At 42.6% G+C, this 23,448-nt stretch overlaps 1 protein-coding gene across 4 annotated transcripts in view; it reads right to left on the bottom strand.

The window, feature by feature from the left end:
* The window catches only part of CACNA1C (calcium voltage-gated channel subunit alpha1 C), a 491,623-nt gene that overhangs the window by 32,933 nt on the left and 435,242 nt on the right, over nucleotides 1-23,448 (bottom strand). For all 4 annotated transcript variants that reach the window (XM_074902152.1, XM_074902151.1, XM_074902149.1 and 1 more), the window contains 3 exons: nucleotides 7,321-7,353; nucleotides 4,174-4,302; nucleotides 453-518 (listed from right to left, as the gene is read on the bottom strand). In XM_074902152.1, the coding sequence (XP_074758253.1) occupies nucleotides 453-518; nucleotides 4,174-4,302; nucleotides 7,321-7,353 (228 nt within the window). The remainder of the gene's footprint in view (nucleotides 1-452; nucleotides 519-4,173; nucleotides 4,303-7,320; nucleotides 7,354-23,448) is intronic.

Below are 23,448 nucleotides of genomic sequence, written 5' to 3'. Positions count from 1 at the left end.
ACACAGTGTGTCAGTATGATGGGTTTGATCCCATTTTTACCTTCACAGGTGTAAATCAAAAGCTGCTCTTTACAACTCAGCAGAAGTTACGCCAGTGTGAAAGTGATGGGAAAGAAAAATTGGGTTTGTTCAGTGCAGCATGGCCATAAGCCCACTGAAACAACTACTTTGAACCAATGAGTGAGGCACAGTCCTTTTACTGTTTGCATATTGCATTCTGCCATTAAATGGGTTGTGGCTTTTCTTTTTTTTTCCTGGAGTGTGTTCTGCTCCTGTTGGAAGTGGATAGGCAGACAATGTTTTCCAACAAAGTTATCTGCTGTCTTACCTTAATGGGTAAAACATTCTTGTAAGCCCCTACAACCACACATTGATCTAGTTACTTTATAAGTCAGTTAACAAAACTCTAACGGGAGAAGACAAACACAGATGAGCTCTTTAGCATCACTTACCTGCATCCCGATCACGGCGTAGATGAAGAACAACATCACTATTAAAAGAGCCACATAGGGGAGAGCCTAGAAATGAAAGAAAAAAGAGAGAGCACTGTGTCTCTACAGAGCCCGACACACTGGAGCCTGGCTCATGCTCCTGGCTTTGGGAAACTGGGCGGAGGCTGTCCCCAAACATCGAGCCTGTAATTTGGCTAGATAGCCACTAGATGCCTCTACAGGCCCACATTTGCTTGCCCTCCCAGCCACCACGTGCTGCCACCCAGCTCAGGCAGGCTCTCCCCCTGCTCCCACTCCTGCCGGTGTAGCTCTGCTGCCTTCACGTCAGTCCTGCCCTTGACTGAGTGAGAAAAGCGAGGGCAAAACCAGTGTGTCTACATATGCTTACCATGAGGAGAAAACTCTGATAACCAGCATTATTCTGGCACTATAAGCAATGTGATTTTTTTCTGGATCCAGTCTGATGAAATAATAACGGCAACAGCTGCTGAGATCGAAATTCAAGGCTTCTGCTAACAATGCCTGGTACCTTCCTAAGTACCTAAAGCAGCATCTCAGCTTTGTTCCCTGTTCAGTGTTAGGTGTCTCCGATGGTGTCTGCAAAGCACTAAGTGTCTGTGATCAGCTGCTGAAGAGGAAATGCGGAGCCCTGATACGCAGAGCTGCCTCATAAGGAAGAGGCCTGTACAAACATCACTGAGTGCTATCAGTTTCCTCTGCCACTAGAAGGAATCAAGGGCACAGCTCAGGACCTCCCATGTTCAGGCTTTTGAGGAGGAATTTTCTACTCTGTTGCTTCTGAAAAATCTAGTCCTGAGACTAGAGATTTCAAGACCTCACTTCTGAGGTGATGGGCAGACACATCCTGAAAATGAGAGTACAGCCCCTGACCTGGATTCTGAACACCCCATTTCACAGAGCATAAGAAGCCTAAAACATGATTATTTTTTTTAATATAAGATTATTTACACATTTTAAGTTTATGCCTAAATTTAACAGGGCTAAATCCTATAGGAAGAATTGAGGAAAAATTTTCACTGATTACTATGGAGATTTTACTAAGATCTACAGAAATCATCTCAAAGAGATCTGAATATTAAAATGGCAAAAATTCAAACCTTTAAACAATGTCTGTAATCATGATCTTGAGGCTTAGGGACAGATTCTTGTGTGTTTTATGGGGTCAGACAAATCTGTATGGTTATCTCGCAATGTCAGTGGAGATACACCATGCTTCAAACATTTTGTGATGATCTATTTGATACTTAATACACAGAAGTACACAAGACCCAAGAAATGCTCCTGGGATAGTGTCTGGCCAGGACCTGAAGTGCATAACCTTACCAGTTCTTCTATTTTTTAAATGGGGATGGGAAAAGTGTTTTCTCTCTTGGCCATCTGGCCCTCCACTTCCTTTCCATGTTCTTCTCATCCTACTCTTCTCCACCGATGCACCTCCCTACTCATCTCTGCCACTTATTCTCCTTCAGCTCCCCACCTCCTGTATTCCACTCCTCTGGCTTTGTTCTCCTCTGTCTCCATCTTTCCCTGGCTTTACCACTTTGTTCTTGTGATTCCCACGGCCTTGCCTTGCCCTCAGCACCCCTCTCACTTCCTACTCCTCCCACTCACCAGCCTGGGCTATGTCGCTATCTCTGCAGGCGGAAACACTATTGAGCATTTTCCCACCACACACTCCTCTGACCAGTGCCCCAACTTGTATGTGAGCACTGTGCTCCATGCCCAGGGCACACGGGAATTACAATGGGATCTGAACGCCAGCAAAAGTTTGTTGCTTATTAGGCTGCCCTGTGTGAGCAGACGCTTCCTGGAAGCATGTGAGGACACAGAGGAGAGCCATGCCAGACAAAGTTTGGGGGGGATCTCAGATTTTGACAGTGGGAGTGGCCGAATTAAGAGCTCTGCACAGTGGCTATTCTTAGCTACTAGAGGAGCCTCCCAGTAGTCGCAAGAGGAGGAGCTCTGAGCAAAGAATACCATGTTATAAATGGCTAAAGGCTCTCAAGGGAAAAGGCACTTGCTTGCAGTGCCTTTTTTTTTCTCTCTGCTGTGGAAGATACCTCCCTTGATACTTTCTCCCATCACCCTACAACCCTGCCTAAAAGTGACTCTCCAATCAAAAAGGTCTGAAGGTCACTGGAGGGAAGTACCAGACACTCCCTTTCCCATCCATCTCATCCTCTCCAGCCAAGAGTAATGGCAAGCTGAGCTCAGGGTAAGAGTGAACTACTGCTAAAGAGGCTGGAAGGGCACAGGGGCAAGGGGAGGAGAAGAAGGAACTGGAAAGTGTGACTCTGTCCCCTGCATCAGGGGTGGCTGAGCTATGCCAAAGGAATCTCATTCCTATGCAGGCGTTCAAAATGGTTCCCACTAGAGCTGCTCAAATAACAACCTGGAAGTTAGCAACCATGTAAGCAATGGGAAAAGCTGATTGTGGTACAGATGTGTCGGAATACTGCTGTGCAGTATTAGATCCTCTGGCAGTCACGGAGTGTGCAAAATGAGAGCCCTTTGCATGAGCCTGGTGGTCTGGATACCAAGACCACCTGAGAGCTGCATCAGAAAAGATTCAGACTGATCCCTAGGGTACACATGTGCTACTTCTGCTGACAGAAACAAAAGTTGTGGGGATTCACAGCACTGCAGGCTTTGGTCCCAGCTTGTGTTGTAGCTGGTGAGGTTTAAGTTTTAAAGCGTAAATCAGCTCCTTTCCCATTTGAGTCAATACAAATGCTATTGACCATTTAAAGCCTCAGTCTGAGGGATATATGGCTGTTGTTTCAAGACTTGAGTGTTGCTTTTTCATGCTTTTTTCCAGTGGTGTGTCCTGCATCTTTTCTCATGCTTAGACCACAATATGTATTCCTGTGCTGTCTCTCCTTGACCCTTCCTCCAGACCTGCCCCAGCTAACATCCAGGTTATGCTGGCCCAGTAAATCCAGGTCAAGTACTTGTAAAATGCAGGAATATGCTATGTTTCATCTCTAACTACCATTTTTCTATAAATGGCTAGGTTAGGGTCTGGTTTGGAAGCAGTTTTTCTAGCAAATAGCTATCTCTTGGTGTTTGTTTTTTCCCAAAGGTGATGATTTTTATTCAGTCTGGTCTCCTTTGCCTTCCCCTATCCACTCTGGTATTTTACCTATCACAAAAATGTAACCTCGCTCTGGGGCAAAAGCAGCAGCAATTTAATAACTTGGCATCATTACCAGGGCCAAAAGTGTGAGGCCAAAAAGGTGAAATTCTTCCTGGATGAAAGCATGGAGGTCACACATCTCTAATACTCACTGGAAATCCTCAAAACAAGGCTTAAAGGAAACTTAATTGAGACCCAGGCCTTCCCCATAGCTGTGTATTTCGCTTATAGCAACAGATATGATATACAGCTAAAATAGAAAAAAAAAAAAAAAGGAAATTGAAGGGTTATAGACAGGTGGTAATTGAGTTGAACTGAACTATCAAGGTTGTTTAGGAAGGTCTCAAGCAATGACTCATGCTTTAAAGATGAAACTCATACCCAGGCAGCCATCCCCTGCAAGTCCTGTTTACTTGACTCTCATTCGTGCCCCCTGTCATTGGTGCATACAGTCCTGACCAGCATCTTTTGATCTCAAGCACTTGGGTGAAACCCATCCCCAAGAGGCCATCAAGGGGAAATAAAAAGAAGTTAGGTCTTACTTAAAGATAAGAAAAGGAATACCTGGAAGGACTTGATGAAGGTCCAAAGCAGTGTCCGGATGCCCTCCCCTCGGCTCAGGAGCTTCACAAGACGCATCACGCGGAAGAGTCGGAAGAAGGTGATTGAGATACGAGAGTTTTCCTCTGCATTCTGGAAGCCATTGGCACAGAGGCAGGAGTTACAACAGCACGGGAGGAACAGGGGCCCTGGGCCACAGAGGATGCTACGCTGAGAGCTCACTGCACTGTTCCTTGTCCTTGTACTGCTCCCTGGGCTTGCACTGCCCCAGCACGCCAGGGATGGGCCAAGGCTGGTCAAGCCTGCCCTCTCTCCCATGGCAGTGAGGCTACTCTATGAGGGCTCTTGAGGCCATCAGCTTCTCCCTTCACGTTGCCTGGACTTTTGGGGATTAGGGATATGTTATGGTATAAACCCCTCCATTACATCTCCTCCTCACATTTGAAAGATGCAATTCTCCTTTGACATTGTACTGGAGGAGAAAGACACTTCACTTTTGACCTGTCTTGGATGTTTTACTCCAGTGGGTGCCTCAGCCAGCAGTTCTGGTGAATCTGGTATCGGGCATCAGCCATGTGTCACTTGCTCTGCTGGGAAACAGTAGCAGGTCCTGGGTCTGCTCCAGGGTGTGATACCCTTTTGGGGCATGGCATGCACTGGCCCCTGCCCAGCTGCAGCTGTCCCTGGCACCTCGCTGTCCCTGTGCTGCTATGGCCATGCTTCTGGGGGCCAGGCCATGGTCGCTCACTCCTGCTGCTCTGTGTTCGGGCCTTTTGCTTTTCTCATGACCCCTTTGTACTTCCCACAGTCTGTGCACTGACTTCTGTTTTTTAAAAAATATTTTATTTTGGTTTCACTGCTACTGTTCAAGTGTGCAGTATTTTAAAATAGTCTTTCTTCTAGCCTGTTTTTTTCTCACAGCATCTGCTTTGTCCCTAAGCATTTTCCCCTGGGCCTGTAACCAGCTCTGACGTTCCTCAGCCTTCACACATGTGAAGGCAACATCCATCTGAGCACTGCTGTGGCCGGAGGCTCACCTGGGCCTTGGCAGCAGACCCTCTGCCTAACTCGAGGGGATGCAAGGCACAGAAAATGTTGTGTTTCCCAGTTCATTAACCCCCTGAAATACTGTGCAAAGCCTGGGGAGCTGGTGGTTTCTGCTAGCAGTACTGTGGGAATATGACCTTCTGTCACAGGGGGAGATAACACTGTCACCCTGCCACTTGAACTGCTGTGGAGCAAAGAAGTGCACAGAAACGCTCTCTTTCTCCCCACCCAGCCTGCAGAGACTGCAGTTTGCATCTAAACACCACCGGAAGAGCAACATTTAGGAGGAAGAAACAGTGCAGATCACCCCTGATGTTAACTACTCACCACTGTGTAAACCAAGAGAGAACAGACCCTTTGGATTTCCTGTCACCGGGCAGTGAAAACAAGCAGCTGCTTGCCTGTCTGCTCCTGATAAAACCCCAGGCACAGGAACCACCTGCATGTATGTTTCTGGGATTAAATGTCCAGATGAGGACACATACCTGTGTGCTGTGTGTGCTTCTGTTTCCATCCCAGGATGAGCAGACTGACGCTCAGCCCCTGCTTGTGCAGCCGTGGGGGCAGGCAGGGGCCATAGCTGCTCGCTAGTGTGTGCAAACCCCGCTTGCACAGAAAGCACAGCACTGTATGTGCAATAGTTCAGGATTACACTCCAGCTGCAGTTTGTCTTTCTGCCTGTCTGTGGTGAATCACCAGCAGTTATTTTGGGTAGCTTCTGCCAGTCTGCAGCAAAGGCTGATGCTTGCTACCCGTGCAGTAACTGGGTGAAAAATATTAGGGGAACAGGCTGTGACAAGGAAAAGCCTGGGTGTTCCCTACATCTCACATCATTCCTGTTTTCTGACTTGGACAACAGGCTGAGGGCTTCAACGAATCAGAGGGAATTGCTCTGAGGTGAGGATGGAATGTGACTCCAAGAAATCAAAAATCATAGCATTCAGTACTCTCAGCACTACAGTCCTAAAAGGCTAACTATAAGGTCACCCACCTCTCCCAATCCTGCAGAAGTCCTATGGCCTCCCTTCCACTTTCTCTAAGAATCTAAACTCAAATAACACGTAAAAGAAAGCCGAAGTCCAAATTTAAAAGTTGTGTGGATAACAGTACTGCTCTGGTTGTGACCAAAAAAAAAAAAAAAAAGAAAAAAAGAAGTGTTTTCTTATTCTCCCTGCTGCTGCTCTTGTTAGCTTATCTTTGGCTCGCAGCAAGCTCAGACATGGGTCTGGACAAAGGTTTTAGCATTCCTTCATCTTTTGCTGAGAGAAGTCAGCTACTATAGGCAGAAAATTATCCCTGTCCTCCTAGGGTCCTGGAGTAGGCAAAGTCTAAGCAGCAGATAAACTAGAACAAATTCCTCCCTGATGCAAATCTACAGTTTACTGGCATCTAAACCACTTAGCCAAAAACAGTGATGCCTCAGGAGATTATGGTCATTTTAAGACTAGGTGGCTACAGATTAGCTGGTGCTTGAGTAGCCTTGCTTGCTTTCTGCTGGCTTTCATGCAGCTTTTCAAGGCATATCCTTGTCAGAGGAGGGAAATTCTGCAAAGTGGCAATCAAGACACTGGAGTTACTATAACTCTATTGGGGTGGTGTGCAAACTGCCTTGTACACCAAGGCAGCAGAATTTGTGTGCACCATTGCACAGCATACTCTTTTTTTGTGCAATGTACGAACTCAAATGTTACAGTGAATCACCTCATTGAAGAGTAACTTCAGAGTCCCAATCCTTTCTAGTTTGGCCGCTTGCACGTGAAGTCACATTGCAAATTTATTCAGCATCACATTGATAGAGTCACAGCTTGTTGCTAACAAGAAATCTTACCAGGTCTAGTTCTCTCTTGGTGATTCATTAGAAGGCAGAACGACAGTTAACTTGACCAAAGGAAAGCTCAGGATGCACAAGAAATACACATGTGCAGCATATTCACAGCTCATGTGAACACCAGACTCACACCAATACACGACATGGCAGCTTCATGCACAAATAACTAGGCTGGGCTTGGAGAGAAAAGTCGTGATCACGGGGAAGAGAATAAAGGAGTGTGTTAGAAAGAGTGTCACAGAAGCTGGGAGGGTGGTCTGTATTTTTGGTCTTACCATAGAGGAAGAGCATTGGGTATGTTCAGCTGGCTTTAAAGAAAGGCAGACAGAAATAAGCTGTAATAAGTCTCCAATCAAGAGCCCTAGTAAACTAGGTCTTGGCTAACACAGGAGCAACAAAATCGTAGAAGAGGGCAAAAGGGAGTTTCAAAGAAATGCACAAGAGGCTGGGCTTACTCCCCAGGACACCCAGGATCAAAGCTGGCCATGGCAGAAGTAGGTACAACTCCCATTGAATTTGAGGTAAGCCGTACCTGCTATCACCACATGTGAATTGCACCCAGTATCTCCAGTGGAGGTATTGATATTATTAAAATGTTTCTTGTATCACTAGTATCATGTTCAACACAGGGACTGATTTAGCTCCTCAACTCAAATCCAGACCATGTCTGCATAGGGACCAGCCAGCTTCTAGTGCATCAGTCTGATTTGTAAACCCATAATATCCCAGTGTTGAAGCAACACTTTCTATTTATGTATCCCTATTCTCTTACAGATAATTCTGGGTCATAACATTGCATTACTAAGACAATGGGTTGGGACAGTCTAACCAGCTCTTAGCAACACTACAACACCCACCACCAGCTGTGGAAAGTGAGCTGGTAAATCTGGTTAGCTTGCTGTACCTTCACCTACCTCACAGCAAAGCTCCAGGGACCCAATGGATGTGTCCCTGAAGGCCAAGCTGAGCTGAGCCAAGCCCTGGTCATGCCTGGAAGAGTCTAGTTGCTGCAAACACTCTGCCTGACATTTCTTAATTAACTTCTGTGGCCATTTCCAATACCGAGAGCAATTCTAAAAACCACCCAAGTCTGCAAGTACCCTTAGGCATAAGAAGCAGAATTGAAAATTAAGTAAAACCAGCTTTATTGGGAGTCCTTCAGTTCAATAGTATCATAATCCTTCAGGCCTAAGCTCTACCATATGCCCCATTTGCCAAACCTGTCTGTCATTACTTCCTGTGACTACATTAGCAAAGCTGTAACTGATGTATTTTTTTTTCTGCCAGTGGCAGAAATCACCTCTAGTGCCATGGAAGACTCCTGCAGTATGCTTCTGCTCTCCAAGAGAACTGCACTAACCAAAATAAAAACTGTAGTTTGGATGCACAGCCTATTTGGTTATATAGGAAAATGACAAAAATTAAAAACCCAAGGTACACCTAAACATCTAAGTCTTTTGGGTTAATTCACTGGTTTGGTAGTGTTGGCTTTCATTACCTTTTTCTTCCTCTTTCACATGTTTGCTCTTGTGTTTTCTTTTAAGATCACATACAGGCAAAAGTTGACTTGAATACCAAAAAAAAGAGTGGTGCCTATAGAGAAATTTCTTACAGATCAGGCATAGGTTTTGATTTCATATTGCTGGGCAAACATCTCCTTTCCAGCAAAGAGTTTCCCTGTCCCATCCCCCTTCCTCTTTCTAGTTTTGCAAATCATCTTTTCTAACAATAGGAGGACCCTTATTCTGCTAGTTGCTGATCTTCAAGATCCTCTCCAACCTAGTTGATTCTGTGAAGGTACAAAGCCCCTTCAAACTAACTGAAGGAAGCCCAAAAATTTTCAGCACCTTTCAGGATTCTCCATCCTTCCTGGCTGACAGTGCTGTGACTGACTGGCTGAAGAAGCCTTGTAAATTACTGTGGATTATTATACGTCAACTGTCATTTTGATATTGTTAATATTTAATCAAAAATTGCAGATAATAGTAACATAACAGAATAAAAAAATCTGTATAAAAGGATATGACATAAGGCAGTGTTGATATGGGATGCTCAACTCGGAGGAGTTGGCATCATGTTGAAAAACTAAAAACCAAAGGTTCTGAGTGTCTTTGGCACAGTTAAGAAAGTAAAGTAGAGGTTGACTTACTTTTCTCTTATTTCCTGAGCTAACTAGCCTGTATTTTAAGAGGGGTCAAATATGTAGCAAATTATGTCACTACCTACACTAAAGGCTCAAAAGCAGCATGGAAAGTTTTTGTTAATGCTGACAGGTGGCATTTGTACAAACTGTAGCACTGTGGGCTGAAGTTCCTGATCTGCTTGTGCATACAGTATTTTATGCATGAACATATGAGGGGGAAATCAACCCCCAGCTGTGGGTTACTGAATAAATTTTCTGATATCCACGAAGTTTTCAGAGAGAAGTCAAATCCTGCCATTTCCACCTGTGTCAAAAAGTCACCATACGGACCTGAGCACAGATATCTGAGAACCTGTTACTGGGACTTCCAAGGGTGGCCAGTCCTAACTATAAAGCCAAGAGAGCTATTGCTAGATTTTCTGAGAACCTTCAACCTTGCAAGCGATGTGGGTATGCCAATTTTAGGACAAAGACAGGCACCTGGCACCTGAGAACATATTAGTCACATCAGTTCCCAGGGATGGAGGCTTTATGATAGGTATTTGGAATTAAAGCCAGTGTCTAATGCCCATCTGAAGTGGATGGAATTTCATTTCTACAAATCTCAGAACAATGTACAAAAGCAAATCCTCCTCTGTTTCATGTCTTTGAAAGAGCTTTTCGAGAAGCTACACCACTTAACAAAAGGTGGCCTTGACTGTACTCTGTTTTACTTGCAGCCATGTCTCCTCCTGCACGTGGTCGAACCTGCAAAGGAACTTCAGGTATTCTACCCTGCTCTTATCATTTGGGGGCTAAGTAGCATACACATAACTGAATAAGAAAGGGCAACAACAATAACAGTGCGATCAGTCAAGAGATGATGCTCTTGCACAATTTCTATCATAGAGAAAAGGGACGTGAAGTGTAAATCAGAAACAAGACCAGGGGCATATTAAGAGTAATGTAGAAGGGAACTTGCAGGCTAAGAGTGGGAAGAGAAGTATCTGAGGCAGGATGCATCCATGTAAAGACCCTCAATGGGGACAAGTGCAATGAAACTGCTTCGGTCATTACTTTTTTTTTCCCCCTCTTGATATTACTATATTAAAAAAGGTAATAGAGATTCGAAGGAGCAGAAGAGGTCAAGAAACAGAAAATCAGGTTCTAGAAGCCAAAGTAAAAATTCAGTAGGATAAACACTGAGGGAACCCTGAAGCATGTCTGAAAAGCTCCTCAGAATATTGTTGCCTGTATATATCTCATTTTAACTATGTTCAATGTGTACCAGAGCAGCAATATTTTAAACAGATGCATTGCTTGAGCTGCTGCTAACCTGTGTGCATCCTTAAAGTCCCTTCAGGCACAAAAATGAAAGGCACAGCTTATGCCCATCATGAATTCAGGATCTCCGATATGGAAGTCTCTGGGAAAGAAGACAGGTTTATTTAATGGAGAAAGACTTAAAATCTCAGAGACCACAGCACCAAATACGGTAACTGACAGTACTGTGTTCCTGATAATTGTGCTCCACCTGTGTAGGCGAGGCTTACTGGTGGCTACTTCCAAAGAACGTACCACCTCCATATGGGTACATCAGAGCCTCCTGAACCTCCATACTGACTCAAATATCAAACTTGGTGTTTGATCTTGCCATCAAGTCAAGGAAATAGTTTTTAACAGGTTGTGTTTATGGGTTTCCAAATCCTGATTATAGCATGAATGCTTTGGAAGCTAGGAGAGGATAAAATTTACATTCCAGGAGAACCAGTTTCAATGTTTCAAGAGCAGTATGTAACAGTCAATATTGTATGATGTTTATGCTGTAATATAATCCATCCTGAAATTCTGAGAAGGGATGACTTGGTTCTTCAGAGCTGTAAAGACAGGAGCAAAAAAATGAGCAAAAAGACCAAAGAGTTTGTGCCATCATGGTTGTATCAAAGCCCCCTGAAATGTCAATGGCTTAGAATATCTTCTGGATAGGTAAAGATTTGGAAATAAAAAAATAAGGTGTGTTAATAAATAGATTCCAGTGAAAGTTTCAGTGGAAAAATCCTGAGAAGAGATATCAATCCCACCTCATCCCTGTAGAACAATGGAGATGGAGGACCGTGTTGAGAGGTTTGAGTTCCCTGGGTGGTTTGCCGACAACTATAATGGCTATCCAGAGAAGCAGCACCTTGAAATGCCTGAAGAGGAGCTGCATTAGGTTTGTACAGCATATATTTAATATATCCAAGGAGGCTCCTTGACCTCAGTAGTTGCAGAAGCCTGAGTGCCACTGAGATGATGGTACAGGCAGGTGTCATTCCCATTACCAGCACGGTTGATGGTAGTAATTTTTTTTACACCGAAGGACACACTGAAGATGAATTCAGCTCCTTCAGAGGATCCAGTCTTTGCTAGGAAGTCTAAACTATCCTTTTCTGATGTTTAAGGAGTAAAACTTCCTTGCTAATAGTTGTTTAACTTTCTAACCAGACTTCTTCCATTCGTAGGCAAGACAGAATTCAACCTTTATGTTGTGGAGAACTTTGGTCTGGCTAGATCTGGGGAACATTTAAGCAGCCAAATGCACAGTGTTATTATTGCTTTGTTAGTCAGAGTTGTCTCAGTCAATAAGGTGGTACAATGGCAGACTTCTAATTTTGCCTGGTAGCCCTAGATTTGAAGAGATGAGAGGAAATCTGTGTTTGCGATTTTGGCACCATGATATGACAGAGTATCTTCATATTTCTCAAGAAAACAAATGGTCAGGTGCTTATGCTGCCTTTTGTGACAAACAATCTATAATGATATTTCTCTACTGAGGAAAATATGGCTTGTGGATGAAGTTCTTAGAGACCACCTGCAGTACTTTGTTGTTAGTGATGGATGTCTGCTAAGATGTTTCCTTGATTGCTGTTGACATTTGGAGAATGAAAAGTTACCCATGACAATTCCACATCTGTTGGAAATTTGTCCATTGCTCTATTAGCCTTCTGCCATGAGGAAGAGGGTGATAGATGTTCACTTCTTGCTTTTTTCTACTTATTGCAGGGAGGATGCCTCTGAGAATCCACACTGCAGAGTTCGCCTGAGCAGGGTGCAGTGCTGTGTAGCTCCTTTGCAGTTCTAGGATATCGGTCTTTTCTAGCTCAAGCTGTTTGTATCTAGATGTCCTCTAAGAGTCCTGCCTACTTCAGCCAGACTGCATCTGTGACCTTCTTGGAAACAAAATGAAGGGCAGAAAGAGACATTCTAGGGAAATTAACTCATCATACAAACATAGGTAAGATTTTAAGGGAAAAAGTTTCATTAAGGGATAGCTGATGAGCAACGGTGATTTGATTTTGTTGCTACAGGGAGCGAGAAGTAACTGAAGGGCTGTTGCAGCTGCTTGGCCCCTTCACCTTGACTGGATGTAGAGGGCACAAATAGGGCAATGACAAGCCAACAGCACTACTGTTCTGGAGATTTTTCTTTCACACATGTGGGTCACACTGAGATGGGATCTGCAAGGACATGAGCTTTAAGAAGAACATGATTTTAGCAGAGTATAGGAGAAAAAGATGTTTAGAAATTATCAGTGCCATCATATAAGAGAAGACACCAAACTTTCTCTACTGTTTGTAGTGTCTAAAGTCTGAAGTGACCTCAGGAGTCTGGCTGAGTAACACGTCTTTGTGGAGAGCTGGAAAAAGTCAGGGTTTCAAGTCAACCTGGCTGCTGGCAGGTAATAGCCTGCCATTATACTGGGGAGTTACCACAACACCTTCCAGAGTCATCTGTCTGCCACTGCTGTGTGTGGTTTTAATCACAGGAACTCGAGAGATAATCCACCTGCCACCAAAGTCTGTGAAGTTATTATAAGACCAGGCAAAAATGTATCTGGTATTTCTCTGACAGGGAATACTACTGGATTGCAGATGGCATAATTCTCAATTCCCACAAACTTACAGTGAAATCAAATAATTAGCAGGAAAAAAAACCCAAATGTGCCAGACAGGCTACTCAAACTCTGGATTCTTCCATTAAGTGTGCAGTACTTTGAGAATTTCTGGGAAAAATTTGAATAAAACTAGCCAGAATTTTGATTTTTTTTTTTTTTCAACAAAAATATCTTGTTAGAAGTATGCTGATGCTGAAAGTGAAATGTTCTGAAGAACCACGTCAATTTTGAAAAAAAGCATTTCAGAAGTGTAAGATTGAAATCTTACATTTTGTCCTTGCACATTTCAATTTGAGTTTTCATTTCCATTAGAAATGTTACATAACTACAAAACTCCCCCCAATATTGGATTAAACTGGTTTTACATTACTTAAGCAAATTTTTTAATTTTCCTCAATTATTTCTATTGGAATGACCTTTTAATGAAAATTTTGCAATTTAAAATTTTTATTCTATTTTAAAACAGAAAAAAATGTTACAAGAGGCTTTTGTGAAACAAAAAATCAAACCCTATAGCTCTAATCTGGGTTAAGCACCAGAGGCTTTCTGGATCATTTTCATAAATTGAGGTTTAGTTTTAATGTTTTAATGCCTATTAGAAAAGGGCACTGTCTTACAGGAGAACAGGAATCAAGGTGTATGATGTTACCTTTTCTGGGACAAATAGTGAACACCTTGCTGATTTTCCTGGAAAAATCCCTGACCTGTCCCAGTGCAATGTAACATACTAATCCTCAGACAGCTCTGCGGAAGAGATTAAAATCTCTTGCACTGGGAAATTAAAATTTTATTTGGTGCAATAGGGGAATTAGGAAAAATGTGACACTTGCAATGATGTTTGCCATTACATTTCTGCCTGCACTAACCCATATGGGTCAACAGACATCAAGTGCTAGCTCATACAAATGCAATATATATGCATTTATACTCGCATAGGTTCTACATGATCTTAGATCTCAGGGGAAATATTAGCATATCGGTATGCAACAAAAGCCTGTTTTGAATACAGTTAATAGGTCAAGGTAACTTTTAAAGCAAATGAGTCCTGCAGCTATCAGTTTTTTTCTGTTAATTTCCTATGTGTTCTACAATTTTGAAATTCTAGAGCTCACTTTTCTAATTAGCTTCAAATATGCAAATCATACCAATTTGAATAGCTTATTAATTAATTTAATATATATATCCATGAAATTGTCAGACAGTAATCTTATGGTTCCAAGTGCTTAAGGTAAATATAAGGAAAGTCAATTGTTTTAATTTGGTTATGCAGATTACCCTAGACTGACAATTACTGGACAGTTAATGAAAGAGTCACTTTTTACACAGCTGAAAACTATTTTTTTCCATGACTTTCAGAAAAGTAGAACAATTGGTAAAGTATATCTATGCAAATTAATCTTAATTTTCAGGATGTTTTAATAATCCTTCTCATTAGCTCTGGGTAAATGATGAGTTCAAGTCTTATGGTAATCAAGCCTGTGGGACTCCTGAGAAACAAGTAGATATTAAACACTATCAGAGATGTAGTGCTCATCTTCAGGTACAAGTAGTGGTCTGACTCAGAGAAGCAGGTGCAGCTTGCCTGTTTTATAATTTGTGTTTTGTGGGACAGGTAGTCAGAAAAAGCTCAAGAACATCTAGATAGGAAGGCTTTGAAGATAAAGCCACCCATGAAAATAAATGTTGAAAACCTACTTGTGTGCAGGACATTTTACTTTTTTTTTTTTTTTTTACAGGTGGAGTGACTTTAAGGATTTCCTGGTTTGAGTATCAGCTGAGGAGAGGTTTTACTGATTTCAACACTCTGCCAGAAGCCATGTGTGACAGAGCAGACTTTTTTAATTCACCTTGCCTTTTCTCTTGACCAATTCTTGATCAAAGGCAAGGGCAAGGGCTTCCCAAGGAGGTCATCAGGCTCTCCCAGACAAGAGGAGACTGAGGGGGATGACCCTGGGAATACAGAACTGAGCAAGATGGAGAAAGAGAAATGTGAAAATTTAGAGTTCCCAGGTCTCCAGCTTTCCTCAGCATTATTACCATCCATGCCAGTGGTTTCCTCATTGCTACTCCTAAGTAGTCCAATGTGCTGCCTTTCCTATGGCAAAGTTAATATGGCTTTTAAACACCAAACCCAGCAGTATATTTATCACTGCGATGGAAAAGGCAGTCTTCTTTTCCTCCACCTCTTTAGGAAGATTTCTGTTGTCTATAACATTGATCATTATTGTTTTTTCTTTTTTGTTTTTGTTTTTTTCATTGTCTGAGAGGGACAGAGGGAGGGAAATATGTGGGACTGGTTTTCCAAAAGGAGCACAGCCTGTATCTGATTTTGACTCATTCTACATGACAGTTCTTTTCATATCCATGTTCTCCCATCCCAAATACCCAAATAAATCATATCACAGAATCATAGAATTCTGTGATCATCATCTTGACTTCTTATCTGTAGCAGTGTTGTGAAAGCACAGCTGCTCTAGAAGACTGCAAGTAGAGAGATGATCTCTGACATGGATTGGCCTGCAAAGGTTCTTGTGTACTAAGACTGTGCCGCTGATTTTGGTCTTGCAGTGAAATAGAAGAAAGACTGTTCAAGGCATTCATATCAGTCTTAGTTACTCTAAAGACACACTGCTGTGCACTGTATAAGGTATTGATTTTTCCATTTCTTGTAACATCCCACAGCCTGTTTTGGAAAGGATAATAGCAGCAGAGTTATTCTCTAAGATGAATTTTCTGAGCCATGAGTAAGCAGGAGCTTTCCCTGTCTCCAACACCTTGCAATACTTTGTTAGTACTGAAAGCGTGAGTATCATCTACTGGCTTGAACTTCTCTGGGGGCTGATGATTTGAGAAATTAAGCAAACTCCCAGAAGTATGTCTTCCTTCTGTCATGGCTGTGCTTGTGCACTGAACATCTGAGCGCTTCTACGCCTATTCGTTAATTACTTATTAATTAGCTGATAGGATTCTATAGTGTGGGAAAAAGATAAGGTAGAAGGAAAAACGAAGAACAGATTGAAACTTGGTGCCTTCTGTGTATTGGTGTTACTGGGGTTTCTCTGGGCAGCCTCACCTGCCTAGGGCAGAAAGGAGGCTGGAGACCCTTGGACTTTGTGGGGCTTCATCTGTGAAGAGGTTTGCTGGGAGCTCAGTATGAAGGGTTTACTGTCATGTGGTTGGCAGGAGCACGTGAATGCGGAAGGAAGATTCAGCAACATCTCAGCAACTCCCATATAACTGATGGGGAATTACACTGGTGGTGCTAAGGTCAGAAGCTGGCTTGCAGACTGCAGCAAAATGCCCACTCCTTGGTATGATAACTCTTCTGGGGACTAATGGAGCCAGATGAAGACTAGATCATGAGCAGGTTTTTCCAGGGAGGAAGGTGGACACTCTACCAGCTCAAAGACTCTGCATGCAGTATTGCCAGGATCCTTTGTTTGGCAAGCTCAAAGGCTCTGGGACAAGGTGAAGATGAATGAGCCATCTTATGCTTTGAAGAAGGTGCTGAAAGAGACTGCACATGTCATTGAAAACAGGAAAAAACCCAGTCTGCCTCCATTCAAATGCAGCAGGACTGTGGATTGCAAGAGACAGTAGATACAGGTGAACTAGCAGCCCCTGTTACTTTTGGGTAATGAATCTCTGCTCAAGGGAGGACAGCCAGAGATACCAGCAGCCCAAAGCGAGAGTTAGTTGTGGACCATTTTCATGTGAGATTTGTAGCAGGTTAGTATTTACTTCTCAGGCTGTGTCTTTTTATTGCCTTTTAAATTAGAAAGTTATTTAATGTTGATGCAGAATGTTTCCTAGAAGAGAACAGCCTATAGAGCCATACTGGATTTCTGTATGTTAATATGGGATACAATAAAGCCTAAAAGCCATTCTGGGATTGGAAATGCCAATCACATGCATTATCAGTGCACGTTACAGGTAGTCATATGGAGACGGCAGCTAGCTGTTACAAAGCTACTGAGCAACATTTTTTTTGCAAGAATAAATGATCATTGATTTGATGAATTATTTGGTTAAAAAAATAGTAGGGATAGTTTGGATGATATGTAATGCTTACTGTGTGTGATTTACTGTATTCAAGTCTGGGCAAACAGTTGAGCCTCAAAATCCCTAGTTCTAAATATCAATTTGGTTTAGTGCCTTTCTATTAACAAGTGTTTCTTTACTGCTGAGGCATCTTTGCCTTGATGTCTGTTCAGTTTATAAAAAGATGTCACTTGATCTGGATTTGGTTGACACAGATTTTCTCCCAATCACTCAGAGAAGGCTCAGCAGACAGCACTGCTGACTGGTATCTGAGTTTAAAAGTGGATTTTGAGAGAGCGACTGGGATGTGACCAGCTGGGATGTCCCATTACTCTGCAAGAGTTTTACTAGCAAATAGAGCCAGAACCACATTTTTTGCCATCAATCAGCTGACCATAAGCAGCAATCCAGTCACTACAGCTAGGTTATCTGGATGCAGCAGGGAATGGGGCCTATTTAGCAGATGTCTAGGAAGATATATGAAGCAGAAATCATTTTGATGGCATGTTGTGGCAGACAGTCTTCACAAAGAACAGATCAGCGAGGGAAGGTAAGAGCATAGCCGTTTTAAAAACAGTTGTCTAGTGAGAAATAAAAAAACCCCTGTGTTTGCCTGGCTGGTATGTATGAGTGTAGAGGGAGTGGGGGAGGAGTAAATAAGGGAGATACACTGACTATAATAGAACGGGTAAAATTAGTTTATATGTGTTTACCTTTGATTAGAAATCTAGCTGGGAGGCCACATTCTCTTGCCTTCCAGCAAAAAACCCACAATCAGGCCTATATTTAATGGGAACCTCAAAAATTCCTGTTAGTCTGTGCATCTGAGTTTGCAAAAATCTCATCACCACAATGAACTGCTGCTGAATGCCTGCCACAAGAACCTTCACAAAGGGGAGTAGCCTTTCCCTTGGACTGAAGGTATCTTGGCTGAAGACAGACAGTAGGTGGAGGGGAGGTAATTACTGTCTTGTTGAAAACTACTACTAGTGCTCCTGGGAATGGGAAACATGATCTCTGCTACCCAAGATTTCAGCAAAATTTGGAGAAAGTCACTGGGGATAAAAGGATGGGGGAGAAGAGAAAGTTGAAGAGGAAGACAAAATACTTCTGTGTGTTTTCCCTTCTTCCATCATCTTCATTGCTTTCATTGCAACTGGCAGTGCAATCTGGAGCCCGTTAGCAGATATCTAAATATGCATAATAGTATGAGATGGTGCACGCAATGAGGTCTTGGAGTACCGATGTTAAAAGCTCTTGTAATTTGGATGAAGAACAGAAGCTTTCACATCAAAACTGAACGAGTGAAATACAGGGGATTGTGCACCCTTTATTACTGCAATCTGCATGTGTAGAGCAGTGACGCCAGAAAATTCCTTGGGCATTATCAACAAAGTAGGTCTTAGCAAAAGGAGAATTAAATGCCAGAAAACATCTTTAACTGCTTCGAGGAACTGCCTTAGATGACAGAACTAGCTGGATTTGAACTCACCTGAGCACCTTTTTGACCATCGAACTTACAGTGCTTAGGGAGCTATCATTAATTAACATAAATATATTCAGAGACTAAGGAATTGGAGTCAGAGATTTTTCTATGGATTCATATAAAGATACAATCTCTATTAGAGTTCAGGGAAAGTTAAAAGAAACTTTTGCTAAGCAAAAGGAATGATTTATCCTGGCTAGCAAGCCAATGGAAAATATAAGCAGCTTGAGGTAGTTCTAATGGTTTTTATTATCTTTTGAGCGTTTTAACTAGCTTTGTGGAAAAACATATTGGAATTAAAAGGAAAATTAAATATAACTGTATTATATCACAAATGTTGATGTCAGAATATCGTACTTTTTTTTTTTTTTTAAACTGATGTGATAGAAAAATGAAAAGACAAATACTGGTCAGAAAATTTGGATGTAGGCTTTTTAGAGCTCTTTGTATTGAAATCTATGTCACACATTTTAGAACTGAACCAACACAGGACTAAGTGTGTAGTGCTTTGTGTTCCTACTATTAGCTATCATTGTTATTGTAACAATAATTTACACTCAAATAAGAAAACAGGACTCCTTCACTAAAAGTCTTAAAACCTTCCAAGGTTTTGGGTATGTGAAAGCTTTCAGTAACTAAAAGCACAATCCACTTCTCAGTGCAGCCAGTGAGATGCTGTGCTCCACCATTTCAAAGACAGCTCTAAACATTTTCATTCAGAAAGATTACAGACAGGTTTGTGCATTAAGTCTTGCAGCTATAGGGCTATCTAGCTTTCTTTTTGCTGCTTTTACAATTAAAGAATTTGTTCTCCTGGAGTTTTTATCTTCTGTTTCTCATGTTTTAATTAACTAGCATGTGTGGTTGAATTTATCCAGTAAGGCAAATTTATTTTTATGCTAGTCTTAAATCTTCCCTGCATTAAAATATGTTCTGATTATTCCATGCTCCTGGAATAACATCAGAAGTCAAGTACAACAGGTAATTTTGTGGAAATCACAATATTGAGCTATTTCCTCAAAACTGGATAGTATGGAGAGTCTTTCAAAGTGGGAACTACATGCTTTCTTCTTATGGTGATAATATCACTAGTCATCAGCAACAGCTCAAATACTCAGGAAAACTGAGGAAGAAGTAATTTGCATTTACTATCTCATTTTCTGCAAAAAAGACATACTTTTTTTTCTGTTTTTTTTTTTTTTTTTTCATATAGATTTTCTTATAGAAAAAGTTGTGTGGTTACCAAAGTCACCTCCTTGAATGGGTAAATCACATTATGAACCCTGGAAATGCACTCAGAGTACCAACCTTTTTAAGCCAAAGAGAAAAAAAAAAAGAGGCCCCATCTTCATGACAAAATTATACATGAATAAAACAAAAGTAAGTCTGTTCAAACATGGTTGTGGTCAGATAGTCTTATCATACTTCTTTCTTACCAACACAGGGTGAAAAACATGCACTAGAATTGCTGATTAGCATGGGAGGTGATCAAATTCAAATCAATCTAAGCCTAATTTGGCAAAGAGTTCAAGGCAGCTCTCCTGATGTTCACTAAAGGCAAAATAAAGTGCTAGCAATTTCTACTGCTACGGCTTACAACCATGCTTCAACATGGCTTCCTACACACAGAAGCTGGGGCCACCACCGGATATTTTAAAAAGCATATTAAATCTACTCCCCCCCACACCCCCCGCCCCCATCAATTTCAGCAGTAGCTTTTAAAAAAAACCCCAAGTCATATATACACACATATACACGCACACAGGGATAGCTCAGGACTACATTCAAGTTCTAGGATGGCAGCAGTAAGGGTATAACAACACAAGATGTCAGAAGAAGCCACTGTGCTTCTCCTGCCCTTTGCTACATAATTTGGAGGCCTCTGCTACCCAGATGGCACTTGAGAAAGAGAGAGAGAAGGAGAGTGGGAGGGAGATGTTTTCTGCCTCTTCCAGAAGGTTTGGGTAAAAGAACTTGCAAGTTCTTGGACCTGCGAAGATTTATGTCCAGTGGCAGCTGATGGCCAAAATCTGAGCAGCAAAGGGCATGGAAGCAGACAAAATCAGACAGGCAGAGACAGAAAGACGGACAGACAGACGCAGCAACAGAGATGAACGCCAGTCCCAACTGAGGTGCAGGCTAGATGTATGTCGTCCTTCCACTGATCCTTGCTCCCATTGCGGGGGGGTGTGTGTATAGGACTGTGTCGCAGGGGCTGACTGCTCCAGTCCTTGTGCGGGCAGAATGCCCTGGGGCAGTTCAGCCTGAATAAGGACTGCAGGATTTAAGCCACTGGTTCTCTGCCTTCAGACACATTCATTGAGGGTGAAAATGAACTTGTGAGGTTTAGTGTGGCTGGAGACAAGGGAGAGGAAAGCAAAGGAGAAAAGGAAGAAAGGCAGTGGGTGGGTTAAAAGGGAGAAGTGTAGGAGAAGGTGAGAGGGAGACTTGAGTATAGGCTGTCAAATATTCCAAAGAATGGGAGCAGGAGCCCATGACAAATCATATGAAGCCTCTTGACACCAAAAGCAAGATGACTGTAAGGAAAGGCCCCATGCGGCTGATTTAAGCCTGAGCAACTTTACTTCAGAAATAAAAAAGGCTAAAGGAGAAATCACTGTACAGGTCTCCAAGTATTCTTGGGAGCTGAATGCTTTGGTATCTCTTTGGCCTTACTGCATCAGTACTCAGGAATCAACCAAGCTGCAACCCTCTGCCGACTTCCTACCAGAATTTTAAAACCTTTTCAGAAGTGCAAGCTGTAAAGTACTCAGCTCTCCTGAATATCAGAATATCTGATAGACAAACACCAAACCACTACCCAGCAAACCTGGGCACAACTGACCTGACCAACATTTTCTAGGGGAAGTAATAGAGCAAAATGGGTTTTGGGTTTCTCTAACCTTCTGCATAGGGGTGCTACTTCCTGAAGCACCCAGGTCCTTTGTCTCCCAGATGCCACCATGGATCAGATCACACACAACATTGTACTTTCCTTTTTTTCTCCTTCTGTCACCTCTCCCATTAAAACTCCCACCATTTTCACCAACCCTCAAACCAGTTGCAATACTCGTTCTTCAGAAAACATGTACTGCTACAACAGGAGCGCAACTTACGCAGGGAGATACTCCATTATTTCACAAAACCCCACAAGTCACCAGTTCCCTATCCCTGACAGTTCTCACCTTGTATCCATGCACACCCCCCTGGCTTATCACATCTGTGGTATCACATTGCGTACCTGTCACGGGTACCTCTCCTCCTCTGCACCTCGTGTGGTGGTCACAGACACACTCAGATACGCAAGTTTGGTCACTCAGTGGAATAGGCAGGATGGATACCAGTCCAGATGGTTTTGTCCAGTCATCCTCATGCGCTCCCAGACACAGCTGACAAACACGGGGGTACCCACACATGCAGACACACTCAGAAGCACAGGCAGAAGCCCCAGGTGACAGGCTGAGAGGTAGGTGCAAACCCTCCCTCCCCGACGTCCTTTCAAGACAGACAGACAAAGACACAACATCCCACTGTCACTAGTCCCTATGCTGGTGCTCTGGAGACACACATGCTCCCACCTGAACACGCCTCTGTAACTCTCACACATCTGCATGCCATGAACGGCCCGCTGCAGCTGGATGGGCCAAACTCTTGGGTGGCCACAGGGACTCATCCATCTCAGTGGTCACTGCTGTGAGCATTGTTTTGCTGGCAAACAAAGACTCAGCCACAGTCAATCTTTGGTCTGACACCAGCAGCGGAAGGGTGAAGGAAAAAGGACCCTATGGACCAGAGAGGTGTCAGCTTTTCTCTCTGACTGAGAGAAAGGAAGGTTAACATTAGCAGCTTTCCCAGTGACTCAGGGTCTGACTGTTTTTCTTTCATCACTTTGGGCACCATAGCACAGAGCACAAATCAAACTTGATTTCCCCCTTTGATACAGCACAACAAATAGTAATGAGCAACTTCTTTTGCCTGGAGGAGGGGACAGCAGGCTGTCAGTCAGCTTCACAGCGCTCAACTCCAGGCTGTGTCTGCTGATGTGGAAAGGAAGGAAATGCAAGTCTGCACCTGGGGCTGCTTCTGGGAGAATATATTCCAAGTTTTCTGGTTTTTCTTCAACTCCTATAACATTTTCTTTCCTATTATTATTGTAATAGATAGTAATAATTTTTACCACCTTAATGTTTCTTCTAAGGAACTTAAAGTGTTTTGTAAACACTAATGACAATGCTTTCTTAATGTAGGGAATAATAACAATCTCCAATTTCCTGATGGGGAGACTGAGGTTTAGGGATCTAGTCGAAGTACAAGGAATACAACCCACAGGCCCTACCTCCCAGGCCCCATATATTACATCATCTTTCATCTTATTCCCCAAAAGACATTCTTGGTCTTAGCATTTAAAGAGAATTGACACATGGTAGATGTGGTCTCTGCCTCAGAAATTCTTTTTTTAGTAGCAGATTAAGAAGTCCCCTTCCTCTTTACTTACTTAACTAAAGTGGCTTAAGAGTGGCCCAAAATGTAATAATGGAATATTTCCAGAAAATTTTGAAAAAAATCTTCATTTTGTGGCTCGGAAGTTAGTTGCGTGACACTAACTGAGAAGCAAAGTTCTGAAAATGCCCCTTGAAAGTAAGGCAATTTAAAAGTGAATTTGCCAGAAACTGTGCAACTCACTGAAGTTTTCAAACCCACCAGATTTTAATTTGCTTTGTGCCTTTTGCACTCACTCAGTTGTGTGAGATACATCTCAGCCTGTGGAGATAGTTGAGGGGACCTGGGAGATGTTCCCAAGCTGCAGTAAGCAAGTGGAC

Source organism: Athene noctua, chromosome 3 (genome assembly GCF_965140245.1).
Source record: "Athene noctua chromosome 3, bAthNoc1.hap1.1, whole genome shotgun sequence".
In the NCBI taxonomy this organism is placed as follows: Eukaryota; Metazoa; Chordata; class Aves; order Strigiformes; family Strigidae; genus Athene; species Athene noctua.
The sequence above is the reverse complement of the archived record's forward strand: the minus strand, read 5'-3'. Positions and strand labels throughout refer to the sequence as shown.